A 14,443-nucleotide genomic window follows, 5' to 3' on the forward strand; every position below is an offset into this window, starting at 1 on the left:
TCCCTCGCGCCTGGAGCTCCCAGCATTCGCTTCAACCCACTGCGAACCTCTCCAACACATCACCGGTTCCGCCCAACGATTCGCGACTCGACTGCTCTATTAGTCGCTCCTACGAAGGGGGGAATGCCTCGCGCAAGATGGACTCGATAACATTTGAAGACAAAACCCCAAACTGTAACGGGAAAGAGGCGATTAAACCGAGCGATCGTGACGTTTGGGTCCAGCTTGGTTTGTCTCTGGTCCTTGGCCTCACAGCATTCATCACATTCTGCATCTTGCGCCCACGATGGCCGACCCTTTACGCCGCGCGCAAGCGCAGATTGGATCCCAAGATCGGTTTGCCCGCCCTGCCGGATACATTTTTTGGATGGATTCCGGGCCTCTACCGCGTCACTGAGGAGCAAGTCCTCGCCTCTGCTGGCCTCGACGCCTTTGTCGTAAGTGCGAAACTATTCCTCGCGACCGGGCATACTGAACTGATGGGATTAGTTCCTTACCTTCTTTAAGATGGCTATACGTATTCTGGCTATACTCGCCTTCTTCGCGTATGCAGTTATGCTACCCATCAACACTGTGTACGCACCTGGAGAGACTTTCCCTACACCAAAACCAAAGCCGAGCAGCACTGCCACGGCCTCCATCGCGATGGCGACTAGCGCTCCGGAAGATTACACCCACGACAGATATTCTATTTGGGCTGCGATGGACGACGACGACGATGACAAGAGTTTCAAGTCGGAAAAGAGCTACTTCTGGGCGTGGCTGGCGTTTGGCTACTTCTTTACGGGCTTGACCCTCTACGTCTTGAACAAGGCAACCTTCAGAGTCATTCATGTTCGTCAGGAGTACCTCGGCACGCAATCGACCATCACCGACAGAACTTTTCGCCTTACTGGCATACCCCGAAACCTTCGCGACGAGAAGAAAATCAAGAAGCTTATCGAAAAGCTTGAAATCGGCGAGGTGGAGCACGTCAACCTATGTTGCGACTGGAGGGAGCTCGACTCGCTTATTGCGCAAAGAGCGCAGGCTTTGGCTCAGCTTGAAGAAACTTGGAGCGTCTACCTCGGAAAACAAGCCGCGCTCCCCAAGTCTGTCCAGCGCCTTCGCGATCCACAGGCCGAGCCTTCAGTCCTGGAGCCTCGAGAAGACGAAATCGACCAAGAGGCCGGGGAAAACGGTGGATTATTGGGACACGAGAACATTAACCCCGATCTTGTCGAGAGACCGCGCCCGAAAGTGAGACTTTGGTACGGAATTCTCAAACTCCAGAGTCGCAAGATAGACGCCCTTGACTACTACGAGGAGAAGCTGCGACGCCTCGACGATAGAATCCGCGAGGCGAGAAAGAAAGACTTCACCCCGACCGACCTGGCCTTCGTCACGATGGACTCGATCGCCGCTTGTCAAATGGCAATCCAGGCTCGCATCGACCCTCGACCTGGACAGCTTCTTACGAAGCCCGCACCCGCCCCGTCCGATGTAATGTGGCCCAACACATACGCGCCCCGTGGGATTCGTCGTATCCGCTCTTGGATCATTACCATCTTTGTCGCCGTGCTCTCCGTTTTGTGGCTGGCAGTCGTTGCGTCGATTGCCAGTCTACTAAGTGTTTGCAACTTTCAGACATGGTTCCCTGGGATTGTTGGATTCTTCGACCAATATCCGACCTTGCGCGCCTTGATCGAGACCGGCCTACCGACGCTTCTCGTTTCGTTACTGAACGTGGCCGTGCCGTATCTCTACGAATACCTTTCATACGAGCAAGGAATGATCTCCAAGGGCGACGTGGAGCTCTCCATCATTTCCAAGAACTTCTTCTTCACGTTCTTCAACATTTTTGTTGTCTTTGCCACTTCCAATGCAGCTTTCACCATTACCAACTTGGTCCGTCAGATTCAGGATGTGTGGAAGAGTCCTGCTACCCTGACATTGCAGGTCGCCAACCAAATCCAGGGCCTCGGAATATTCTACATCAACTTCATTATGCTTCAAGGCGTTGGCCTGTTCCCCTTTAGACTGCTTCAAGTTGGCAGCGTCTTCCTCTATCCGATCTATCGAATGGGCGCCAAGACACCCAGGGACTTTGCCGAAATCATGCAACCGACTGTGTTCAGCTACGGCTTCTACCTTCCGACGGCAATGCTCATCTTCATGCTGTGCCTGTTGTACAGCACACTTTATTTTGGCTGGCTTATTTTGACTGTGGGGCTTCTTTACTTCGTCCTTGGCTACTTCACCTACAAGTACCAGCTCCTCTATGCGATGGATCAGCCTCAGCATGCGACCGGCGGCGCCTGGAGAATCATCAGCTACCGCGTCGTTCTCGGTCTTTTCGTATCGCAGTTGATTCTTTCCAGTATTATGGCACTTTCGTATGCCTTCTTCCAGTCTATTGCCGTCTTGCCGTTGATTGCATTCACGATTTGGTACAGCTTCTACTTCAAGCGTCGTTTTGAGCCTCTTACGCGATACATATCCCTGCGAAGCATTCGCATCGATATTGACCCCGAGGATGCTGCTGTACTTGACGAAGACTTTGAGGGGCCGAGACCTTCGCAAGGGTTGCTGAGACGCGGAAGCACCATTGACGAAGACAAAGAAAAGGGCTTGACGTTTGCGAATCCCAGCCTGACCTCTCGGTACGTTGAAACATCTTGGTTCGTCTTCTTAAACTAACTCTCTCCAGCCTTGAAGAGCCGTGGATCTACCAGGATCCGCCCCCAGTTCACAACAACGCGGAAGACGAAGAGAGCGGTCCGGATACGGAGACACCAAACGCCCCCGAGAACACGGCCTCAGCCGCCTCGGACAGCACAATGAGCCTGGGCGACACGCACATCTGGCGGCAGCAGAGTGACGGCAACAATCGCTAGTGCGTAGTCGCTTCGCCTAGCTGCTCGCAGTTGCGTTTGTAGATATTCTCACGTGTGCATACGGGAACATTATTTCAATGATCAGGAGACGTTGGGGTGGGTAGCGGGGGTAACAGCACTATACCACTTTGGAGTTTTGGAGTGATTGAGTATTTTATCGAGATAATGAGAAATCATGAACGATGCAGACATGCAGAGTTGGTGCAGAATCAGGTGATGCTGTCGCGTCGTAAGATGGTTATTCCCCTCTGGCTTTGTGGAAGTCATGCCAAGAGCCCGCGGCATTTCGCCAATACGAGCCGGGAGAACGGATCGCAAGAATTGCAGTGCTTGCGATTGCAGGTTCATGTTCTAATAGGACTGGGCACCTCGACAGACGTCTTTCATTTGAAATAATCATTCGTCGGTGCCTTGCGATGCGCATCACACCGGACCTCAAAACCTGTCTTGAATAGGCGACTAAGCAACGGGATCCACTACAACAAAAGCGCCATCATCGAGTGCAGCGTAGCTGTCTCTGAGCTCGCGACGAACGGAGGCTGGCCGCCCCGGATGCTGCGAATTGTTGATTGTACTACTTCGAGTCGCGGCCGGAGGTAGGGCAGTCGGCGGAGATGAGATGGGAGCGAGTGTAACTAGAGTGACGGTATGTCTTTGGCTGCGTGTCAGATGAACGGTACTACGGTCTACTTGCTGGCTCAGCAGCGCGGAGAGTAAAATTCCCGTGAGATCTGGGTAGGTATCTCCAGCTCCGGTATCTGACACCGGCAACGGGAACGGGTAGGCAGTCAAGATTTGGCTGTTTGAGCTCGAGATCCGAGTGGCCGATAGACCGGTGCCGTTTCCCCCAAAGGGCCTAAAGGTAGATTAGTACTTGACAAGCCAATTCTCAGAATGCGTCACTATCTACCTGGAGGCGATCGCAAGGGAGAAGCTTTCCTTAAAGGCTTGGCGGCTTGGTGAACGGGGGCTAGAGGGTTGGAAACGCCGACCACGAGATGTGCCGGGGCGGAGGGGCGCGGGAACCGTAGACGCGAGCTCCGACTTTTTTTTTTTGAATTGGGTCCACTTTTGTTTTGGTCTTGAAGGTACGCGATAGCGCGGTGATGATGGTTTAACGGTTCGTCAATACCCGTTTCTTTAGATCTTTATCGTCCTTAAGGTAGGATACAGAAATAGGTGATCATGGGATCTAATCTACGATACCGGATGGTAGTCTATTGGGCATCAATCCTGGATTGCAACCCACGTCAACAATCAAAGGTCTCAGGACCACGAAAGACCTGAGCAACATCCCGTATTATCCACACCGTAGCCTATTTGCGTCACAAGAAATAGAAAAACAGCCTCTCTAAGAATGAAACCTAGCTGCCCCTATTTCCACTCCCACTATCCCGGGCTCATCTCGCAGGTTGGCATCCGAGAAAATTTACCCCTTGGCAAATCGTAAGATGCTCTGTCATCGCGGGCCTCTCATTCTTACACCCTCACCCTTGACATGTGCAGTGCAGTCTCCCCTTATCCACCTGCAGCCTGCTCAAGAACTCTGGAACCGTTGGAGCTGTTGGAGTCTCTTCTTGTATCACGATGTTGATCTCTGCGACATCGGTGCATCTGCCACCCAACCGTGCCAACTGAACGGTCTCGAACCGCTCAAGACACGCCCGCTGTCTCCTCTTATTAACCTCTTGGCTCGCCTCGTGGGGTTCCCTCAAGGGAAGGGGACGAGAATCGGGGGTACCACCATGTGGGAACAATTGAACTGGAGTCACTGGACTCCAGTCTGTCGCAGCGTGGCTTCGGAACTTCCTAGTCCCCTATCAGGGGAATGGTGATACGCCCAAACACCGAGGTGACTTGGTGTCCTCGCTGATAACGCCGCGGGGGGCCAAGACTGTGGTGAGTAAGGTACGCATGGCTTCTTCTCTCTGAGAGGCTGAGAGTGAGAGTCGAGACGTGAGTTCCTGCCCGTGGCCCCCCATTTGGGTCCGGCGGGAATAAGCACAATCTTGCAAGCGTAATCAAATGCACGCACTAAGAGTCTTGAGATCCTTGGATTCCGAAAAGCCTTTTTTGCAGCGGTATCCACCTGCGCGAGTCTGGCTGGTCTCGTGTTTTCAGAGTCCAGACTAGTTAGGGACTCCAGCATCTTCAACGTTGGCCGGGTGTCTAGGATGAGCATCGCCAGCTAAGGTAAGGAAACACCCGATCTTCAAGACTTCCAGAAGCAAACAGAGAGAGAAACCCCAAGCAGAATAGTTACTCTGTGGCGACTAGATCAAATCCTGAGTTCAAGTGGTTTCGACGGAAAGTTCCACGGCAACGCAAATCTCTTCAAAGTTGGAGCCGGTCCCATTGCGGGAACCCATCTGCGTGACTGACTGTGCGTCCGGCCGGAGGACCCATTTTTCGAACCCGCCGGTCTTCTACATGGTCCGTGCGTCCCGGACGAAAGGGGGCCCAGCTCGGCTCTGGCTCTTGGAGTCGTAAATTCGCAATGTGCTTCGGTAAACATCAACGCGCCAACCGATGCATACAGCTGCATCCCAGGCTTTGTTGACCTGGATTACCAGCTTCATCAAGCACTGTGAGGAAGGGGAAGTAAGCTCATCGAGGTTCGAATGAAGACGAAATCTTCTAGCTGATAGGGGAAGCGTGAGAGAAAAGACTAGCTCGTGCGGATAGATGGCAAAGCAGCATCAAGAAATCAGAGCCTCAGATTGTATTCAAACCCTCGGCTATGGTGAGAAAACAGAGAGAAAATTCTGGTTCCTCTGTTTTGATTTTAGTATGACGACACTCCGAGCTGGTCCCGAGATTTCTCCCCCCTGTTCCTCAGCCCTGGGAGACACACAATCGCGGACCGGGACTGCCCCTGCTCTCTCTCGACCCAAGCCGGCCAAGACGTCCTAGTGCCGCCCAAAAGTCATTCCCTCTTATTCCCAGACCCGTCCCGCTTTTGCGTCACCAGGCAGAGCCGCGAGAGGTACAGAGGTAACCTTTCAGGAGAACGAGAAGCGCGTCGAGGTTTCCATTCTAGCTGACTGAGATTTCAGAACTAGAATAAGCACCAACTTCTCCTTCCAAGATTCTCAAACCCGGGGATGCCGTCAACATGAACCATGGGAGATCCGGACAGAGTTGCCATGACGAGTTGCTAGGCCTGTCCTCTTCCTGTTGCACGGGTACCTCGAAAGGCTCGAATGAAGCTTTTTTCCAAACAAGGCCTGTCGACCAGACCAACACTCTGGCTCTATACCAATCTGGGGATAGCTTCACCCTGATTCAGTCCAGACAAACCCATGTGCCCCAGGCCCTGCACGCGCGCCAAAACCAGTACCGCCCTCCGTAGCAGCAAAAGCCAAAAAAGCAACAGTCGGCGCTCGTGTCAAACGCGCCGCCGACATTTTTGTGAGGCTCTACCTACTTTGCCCAGGCCACACAATGTCGCAAAGCTGTTACCTTCCCTTCCCCCCACTCCCAAACCCGAATTCTTGGCTCTCGCCTCCCCGTGATGGCCGTCCATCTGCGAGCTTACCTTAGTCAAACCCAGAGCCGCCAAACCCAAAGCTGCAAGCCTGCACGGTAAGGTAGGTAGCTTGCCATTGCATCTGCTAGGACGGGCAGCACGTTATCTCGACCTCTCACATGTTGTTTTCTTCTTAGCTTGGAATGTCACTCCCTCCGTTCTCGCAGTTTTGCTGATTGACACACGCCCCCCTTCGCCTTTCCGCGGTGGGGAACATCCCCATCACGAATGGCAGAGAGAAAATCAGAGAAAGTGGTCCACGAAAACTTGACGCGTGTGTACGTATCATCAAACGCAAGAAGAGGGAAATTCTCACATGAACGACTCACGGACCATGCTGTTATCGCTGTGTCTAGAATTCTACTCTGCTGCAAATTTTGAGAGAAAACAGGGGGAAAATACACGACGATAAACCGGGTTGGGCGATTCGGACGGGAAAAGCGGGTCTCCGTCCATCCAGTTAAGTGGGCCCACCCCGAATGCCGCCGCCGAAGTATCCCATTCCCAACCCATAGCCCGAATTGCGACCGGTTCCCAGGCCCTGCACTAGGTTGTTTACCCATTCAATGGTTACATGGGAGGGGCGTGCGTATCTTTCTGATGCAAGGCACCTTGCCCATCTTACACCAGCAGTGACTCAGTTTCCCCATGTGTGGTTCTTCCCAAAGAATGAGGCCGAGTATAAAGTCAGGGTGATGCCCCCCCTTTCATCCGTGGAGGAAGTCCTATTATTTGATCATCGTGTGTTTATACCGGGCTATACCCCCTAGCCCTCTCCTCTTCAGACTTCCTCATAAGATTCCCCCTTCCCACCAGGGACCCCCTGAACACAACCACATCGACCAAACACAACCGCAAAGATGGATCAACCATCACGAACATCATCACATACCCTCCCGCCAGGCTCCTCCTCAGACTCAGACGGCGCCGCAGCACCCCAATATGCCCCGGTATCCTCCCACACCCGGACACCATCCGGCAACGCGAACGCCCGCCCAACCCGCCGCTCCTCCATTGCCTCAAACGTCCTCCACCCCGTCAAGACAAAGGAAGAGATCGACCCAGAGCTGGACGTAAACCTCCCCTACCGAACCCTCTCCCCCAACGCAAACCTCGACGAGTACCGCGTAGAAACCCACAATGGCGAGATCCCCGCCGTCACCGACGCTTCTTCCGCCCCAGCAGGCCGGGGAGACTACAAACTCGTCACTTTCGTCCCCAACGACCCCCAAAACCCAAAGAACTGGAGCAAAGCCTATAAATGGTACTGCACAATGGTCGTCGCCCTAACCTGCTTCGTCGTCGCCTTCTGCTCCTCCGTCATCACAGCAGACATTGAAGGCGTCGCCGCAGAATTCCACTGCTCAGAGGAAGCCGCCCTCGTCTCCATCACAGTCTTCGTCATCGGCTTCGGCATCGGTCCCATGGCCTTCGCGCCCCTGTCCGAGATCTATGGCCGCCAGGTGATTTACGCATCTACCCTCCTCATCGCCGTAATCTTCATCATCCCCTGCGCCGTGGCCAAAAACCTCGGAACCTTGCTCGTCTGCCGCGCCATCGACGGCATCGCCTTCTCCGCGCCCATGACCCTCGTAGGCGGTACCCTCGCAGACCTCTGGCGCAACGAGGAGCGCGGCGTCCCCATGGCAGCCTTCTCCGCCGCGCCCTTCATCGGCCCGGCCATCGGTCCCCTCGTAGGCGGCTTCCTCTCCGACGCGGCGGGCTGGCGCTGGCTCTATTGGATCCAGCTCATCATGGCCTTCGTCGTCTGGGTCCTCATCTCCTTCACCGTCCCGGAAACCTATGCGCCGACAATCCTCGCCCGCCGCGCCCAAAAAATGCGCAAGGAGACCGGCGACGCAACCCACGTCACGGAACAAGACATCGACATGCGCCCCTTCAGCGAGCGCCTCGGCATCTTCCTCATCCGCCCCTTCCAGCTCCTCTTCGGCGAGCTCATCGTCTTCCTCATCTCAATCTACATGTCCGTCCTCTACGGCCTGCTCTACATGTTCTTCGTCGCCTTCCCCATCATCTACCAGAAACGCAAGGGCTACTCCGCCTCCTCGACAGGCCTCATGTTCATCCCCCTCGCCGTTGGCGTCCTCCTCTCGGCAGCATGCTCTCCCTGGGTGAACAAGCACTACCTCACCCTCGTCGCAAAGCACAACGGCCACCCGCCCGCCGAGGCCCGCCTCATCCCCATGATGCTCAGCTGCTGGTTCATCCCCATTGGCCTATTCATCTTCGCCTGGACGTCCTACCCGGACCTCCACTGGGCCGGCCCGGCGTTCGGTGGTTTCCCCGTCGGCTTCGGCTTCATCTTCTTGTACAACTCGGCCAACAACTACCTTGTCGACTCCTACCAACACCAGGCCGCCTCTGCCCTCGCCGCAAAGACATGTATCCGTTCCTTCTGGGGTGCCGCCGTCGTCCTCTTCACGGAGCAAATGTACGACCGCCTCGGCGACCAGTGGGCCTCTTCCCTCCTCGCTTTCCTCGGTCTCGCGTGCTGTGCGATTCCCTTCCTCTTCTGGGTCTACGGAGCCCGCATTCGTGCCAGGAGTAAGTACGCCTACTCCGGCGATGAAGAGGAGACGTCAGGATCCGACATCGAAAAGGCCAAGCCTGTCAAGAACGCTCTGGCTCCCACCCGCACCTTTGAGCCCGCGTAAGCGACTCGCATACTTCGACATGTATACATGTACCTCGACACATATCAAAACACCCAACAAGTTGCTGTATTTCAGCTATTTGTTCTTGGCGCCTTGGCTATCAGCCCTGGATTCGTTGGTCATCTTTGTTTATTCGGCGTAAAGAGGAGGCTGGCGTTGGATAGAGGAATCCAGGAGCGAGGGGCATTTTAGACTATAGACGCATGTAAATCTCAATGGTCGGCGCCGTTAATAATCCTAAATAAGATTGAAATCAAATCAGTCGGGTTCAATTGCATGCATGTGTGGATAATGCAACCACTTGAACACAACAGTCCTTTTCTTGTAACGAACTTTTCGTCTACACACGAGGAGTGATGGAAAAGTGGGTATAGAGAATCGTCTATTCGTAAGTCATTATTTGTAACCATCTATTTGCTCGATAATCGAAGAGGAGGGTATTCATCAATCTACAGGCCTTTGCTCCATACTTGCCAGTCACCAGCATGCCCTACGTTGCCTCTCAGACAATACGCACCGGAAGGGATTCTCTGCGAGACATTACAAACTCTTCCTTGACCAGGGAGTTGTTGCACTTGCGTCCCAGCATAAAGTCCTCGAGGTTACGGAATGTGCACTCGGAGATCTCCTGCAACGCTTCCTCGGTGAAAAAACCTTGGTGGCCGCAGATGAGGACGTTGGGGAAAGTCATCAACCGAGTAAGGAGGTCGTCGTCGATAATATGGCCCGAATGGTCATTGTAGAACAGATCACCCTCGCCTTCGTATACATCCAGGGCCAGGCCACCGAGATGCTTAGTCTTGAGAGCGTGAACGACAGACTTGGTATCGACGAGACCGCCACGAGATGTGTTGATGAGCATGGCGCCGGGCTTCATCTGCTTCAGGGTCTTTTCGTTGATTATGTGCTTCGTCTTGTCCATCAGAGGGCAGTGCAAGCTGATGAAGTCGCACTTAGGGAGAAGCTCCTCAAGAGAAAGGTACTCGCCGACTTCCTTGAAGGCGTCCGACTCGTAGGGGTCAAAGGCGTACAAGGTACAGCCGAAGCCCTTCATGATGCGGGCCATGGAGACGCCAATCCTGCCGGTACCAATGATACCCACCGTCTTGCCATGTACAGTCTTGCCAAGAAGACCATCGAGGTTAAAGTTACCCTCGCGGGTTCGGTTATAGGCTCGGTGGGTGCGTCGGTTGAGGGATTGGAGCAGGGCGACAGCGAACTCGGCCACAGCCTCAGGGGAGTAGGAGGGAACGTTGGCAACGAAGATGCCCAACTTTTCGGCGGTCTTAAGGTCGACGTTGTTGAAGCCTGCGCAGCGAAGGAGGATGGCTCTGCAGCCGGCCTTGTGGAGCGCCTCGACAACGTCGGCGGTGAGGGAGTCGTTTACGAAGACGCAAACGGCATCGACATCTTTGACAAGCGAGACGGTCTCGGTGGAGAGGGAGAAGTCGTGGTAGATGATGCCAAAGTCGCTGTTGTCGTCGACAAGCTTCGCGTTGTGCTTCTTGAACTCTTCCTTCCTGACTTCGTGGGCGGCGTTGATGTATTTCTTGTCGTACGCCTTGGCGCTGAAAACGGCGAGCTTCATGATGGCAGTTGGACACGATTGAGGGGTAGTTCGAGTGATGCTGTGGAAGACAGTAGCTGATGGGTCAGGTATCCGGGGATTGTCGTCTGCAGAAGTGTGTACGAAGAGGGTGTACGAAAAGATGGAAGGTCAATCGGAACTGGTGGCACGGATTGAGGGGATTTTGTACAAAAACGAGAAAAGGAACAGGAAGAAGAGGAGGAGGAGGGTCGGAAGCTACAAGCCAAGCAATGGCGCGCGTCAGCTTCCCCTTCTCCTTCTTGGCTGCCCTTCCTCGCTTCTCGCTCCTACCTCACCTACCTCGCCGGTACAATATCTCAGTGCCTCATGCCGCATTCGGAGCATCGGGAGCATCGGGAGCATCGAGTGCGTACTTTCCCTCGCCATGTCAGAGTCAATGCCAGAATCTGCGTCAGCATCTTTCCGTTGCCCCCAAATCCGGCACTTGGAAATACTCTCTAGCTAGACTCTGTCGAATGACGTGGATGAGCCCTAGCTACAGCTGCCGCTCCCTTTTTTTAAGCTTGACTGACGCTGCATTGCACCTTGAGGTGGTGAATGCCATTCGCCTGCGGCCCAGAGCTACCCCGCCATCGATGGATGCTTTTCTGCCAGGTCGGGAGCTCTGGGCAGCTCGCTAACCGGATGCAGAACGCAACTGGATCCTGTCAGAAGAGCTGTCAGGCGGCATGCCCTGGATTTTCAGGGGAGCCCCAGTAAATCATAGTCACTTCTGACCGTTTTCATCAACGTCGAAGGGTTCACGGTTGCGAACGCGATGAGGAAGATGATTTCGAATCGTTGTGACCTTTAGTTCCTCCCCATCTGGGAAATGAATGTTACCATCAATCGTTCTCTTCTCGCTACTGGAGATTCTTATCTTACCTGGTTCCCTCCCCTACAGCATGCTGGCAGGCAAGGCACTCTCAAGCTTGGTGAATGAATGAGTCAGCAAGTGAGTGCAGCTTTGAGAGGCGCACAAAGCAGCTGCCACAACATCATTGTCGCACAAGAAACTCACAAAAAATGTCATAGAAACAAATTGCAGCACATGAAGGGCAATTTGGTCAAGTCATATTGGCAAAAAGGCAAAAACATGATCAGTGGGAGGCTTGAACTCCCGGCCTTGGCATTACACAACATTCCGGGTGAAATATTAGTACTTACATGAAGGGCTACCCAAGGTGGTTCACGCAATCTTGTCAATCTTCCCTCCTTGCTCCTTACTTGTCCTCAATTATCGTCTTCTCTAACTCTTTGTAATGAACAGAGTCTTGGGTAGGAGCAATCTGGTGTTGGCATCCAAAAATGTCACTCTATAAGTTATTTTTGACATCATTGGCTCCTGCTTTCCTGCATGAGATTCTTGCAGCGGCTGTGGTTCACCTTCTCACTGCAACGTACAGCACAGTCATCGCAGTAGTTGGGTGCTAAGCTAACCGAAGGCAAGAGGTATGTATGTATCGTTGGTCTTGCCGATATACTGGCGAGATCTCGTGTCCCTGTGGCGAACATCTCCTTCTTGCGCACACCCTCGTCTTTACTTCTCCCGAATCCCATCAGCCTCGACTTCGCCCCACATTGACACATGCATCACTAGAAGTGCTAGAGACTTCTGTCCATCCGACGGACGCACTTTGTTATAATACAGACCTCCGCTTCAGAGTTCTCTTTAGATATCCTTCCTTTGGCAATGTTCTCGTCCTTCGATCCGTGGCTCGACTCTAGCCAGGCGAACCAGCCCGGCCAGCGTCTGCTGTTGTACGGCCACGGCCATGGCTATCATGCGTTTCAACAGCTGCCGGCTGCTCATAGGCTCCCGGTCGAGACCTTGCATAACATCTACTTGCTGTTGGATCCCTGCGACTTCAATTCATCACGGCACGCATGCCGCTCCTAGTTCTTAGCCGGCATGAACGAGGCTGTCCTTGACTGCATGATATCGAGAGGCGGGTGGAACTCAAGCATCAACATCATCCTCGGCGATCAAAGCTCCGGCAATACGGTGAGCTCGTCCTCAACTCGAGCGACTACTATGTCCAAATGGATCGCGAGAGAATGTGCTCTCGGCTCACGTCGCCACAGAAGCGAGCTTGCCTTTGTTGAAATCGCTCAGACGCAGTTCGTCAGCGGCTGTCCGATTTCTACGAGCGACTGTCGAAAGTTTGACTACACGGCGAGTATATGTGGTCGATTCTTGATGGTCACCTACGGATCAGTCATACTTGTCTTCGAGCTGCATCACCAGTGCGAAGAGAGTTTTTCGCGCCCATGGCCCAGGTCTTCTTAGAAGGAGCTTTCGAGTCACCGTAAAGGTCAACTTCGACTCATCACTACCATTACCTGCGAATCTCCTATTCTCGCCTGTGCCATGGACACGACATTGGGGCGCAACAATGTTGCTGTGCTCCTCCAAGGCCGCGTTGGCCTTGTCTTTGAGATCCCATGGTTATCCTGCTTCCCCGTCAAATACTCAACGCAACCGCGTCCGCGATCCAGACAATGCGACTGTAGCACATGGGAGGTTTCGCACCCCCTGCCTCTGCAGGCAAAGTTACAAGTCGTCCGTTACAACGTGTGCACGCCCGACTGTCCTCCTCGCTCCGTCGCCACTTGCCCGCATGGCTTATACTTCGCCTTTGGCTCCTCCTCAGGCATCGAGATACACTGTAACGATACGCGTGCGCAGCAAAAGGTCCGCCGCTTTGCGTTATCCACACCCAGCGACTACATCTACTTTCTCCCTCCGGGGGACGAAAACGATCCAAGACGCAAGCTTCGTCTGATCAGCTCCGCGTCAATCTCGGACTGCCACGCCGGCTGTCTGCAAGACGTAGTTGGTGTTCGAGGATATAATGAAAACGACTTTACTCCCCAGGTCCCGGCTATCATCTCACAACTTGAGATGTCTGGCCTCGAAGAAGACGCGTCGAGTGTCTATACCATCATGGAGCAACAGTTGTCTGCCTCTCTTGGTCCTTTCGCCAATCGACGGCGCAATTGGACAAGGAGGGAGCGAATACTCCCGAGGCCTAGGTTAGCCATCGCCGATAACTATCGAGCTGTGCCCTTGAGCGACGGGTCTCACATACTTTTCACAGACCCCGAGACTGGGCATTTGTGCCTTGCTTCTGATGATCTTCACCAGTCAACGGCTGGGTTGCAGAAGAAAGTGAACTTTTTGCCACCTGCAGCAGCATGCGCGACCGCTCCACTCATATATGCCGCCGGAAGAGACCTGACACATGGCGTGAGAATTGCTGCCGTTTTCCCAACGACACGATGGAAGGAAGGAACAGGCTTTCGAGCTGGGGAGCAGATCCTCGCTTTCTACACTATCCCACCAGATATGTTCCGGGACATTTCAAATTTTGAAAAACTCCCGAAGTTAATGGACAGCGAAGAAAAGCACCAATGGGCGCAATGGTGGCCGACACTGCAGCATACAGTTCAACCATATCTGAAAGCCAAGAACAGCGGATTGATCGACAGAGGCAACCCGAATGAAAGGCCAACGTATCCAGTTGATGTCCACGGCCAGGTCGTTGCCGTTTGCTCCGGAATTGTGGACCTCTCAATGGGCCTGGGCCCCGATATGATGATCTGGGCCTTTGACAGAGACGGCTTGACTCGTTGCTGGGCCTTGAACATCGGAGACGATAGGCCGATGCAAAGGCATACGATCTTGAGTGATGGAAGCATGCGGAAGGTGGACGGGGATGGGGACTTAACGATGTTATAGGCGGACTGGAATTCGCCACAGACCCAGGACATG

General features: G+C 53.8%; 4 protein-coding genes across 4 annotated transcripts; 3 read left to right on the forward strand and 1 right to left on the reverse strand.

Annotated features, from left to right (window-relative positions):
* Positions 1-137: 137 nt before the first annotated feature.
* BDP55DRAFT_732829 (uncharacterized protein) lies at positions 138-2,876 on the forward strand (the record flags this gene model as incomplete). The annotated part of the gene is made up of 3 exons (XM_060579998.1): positions 138-437; positions 490-2,642; positions 2,690-2,876. 3 exons carry the CDS (start codon positions 138-140, stop codon positions 2,874-2,876), a joined length of 2,640 nt encoding a protein of 879 aa, XP_060424726.1.
* Positions 2,877-8,021: 5,145 nt separating this feature from the next.
* Positions 8,022-9,092, forward strand: BDP55DRAFT_677866 (major facilitator superfamily domain-containing protein). Its single transcript, XM_060575943.1, has one exon. It carries the CDS (start codon positions 8,049-8,051, stop codon positions 9,078-9,080), a length of 1,032 nt encoding a protein of 343 aa, XP_060424727.1. The 5' UTR covers positions 8,022-8,048; the 3' UTR covers positions 9,081-9,092.
* Positions 9,093-9,582: 490 nt separating this feature from the next.
* Positions 9,583-10,668, reverse strand: BDP55DRAFT_561910 (D-isomer specific 2-hydroxyacid dehydrogenase; the record flags this gene model as incomplete). Its single annotated transcript, XM_060570113.1, has 1 exon — positions 9,583-10,668. One exon carries the CDS (start codon positions 10,666-10,668, stop codon positions 9,583-9,585), a length of 1,086 nt encoding a protein of 361 aa, XP_060424728.1.
* A 1,912-nt stretch (positions 10,669-12,580) lies between these two features.
* BDP55DRAFT_697313 (uncharacterized protein) lies at positions 12,581-14,410 on the forward strand (the record flags this gene model as incomplete). Its single annotated transcript, XM_060577668.1, has 3 exons — positions 12,581-12,926; positions 12,984-13,192; positions 13,217-14,410. The coding sequence occupies 3 exons, from the start codon at positions 12,581-12,583 to the stop codon at positions 14,408-14,410; spliced, it is 1,749 nt and encodes a 582-aa protein (XP_060424729.1).
* Positions 14,411-14,443: the final 33 nt, after the last annotated feature.

This window comes from Colletotrichum godetiae, assembly GCF_030913485.1.
Source record: "Colletotrichum godetiae strain CBS 193.32 chromosome Unknown BDP55scaffold_54, whole genome shotgun sequence".
In the NCBI taxonomy this organism is placed as follows: domain Eukaryota; kingdom Fungi; phylum Ascomycota; class Sordariomycetes; order Glomerellales; family Glomerellaceae; genus Colletotrichum; species Colletotrichum godetiae.

What these genes read in the sequence shown, in the direction of transcription:
- BDP55DRAFT_677866 (XM_060575943.1), top strand. Translation starts at nt 8,049, where the DNA reads ATGGCAGCCTTCTCCGCCGCGCCCTTCATCGGCCCGGCCATCGGTCCC.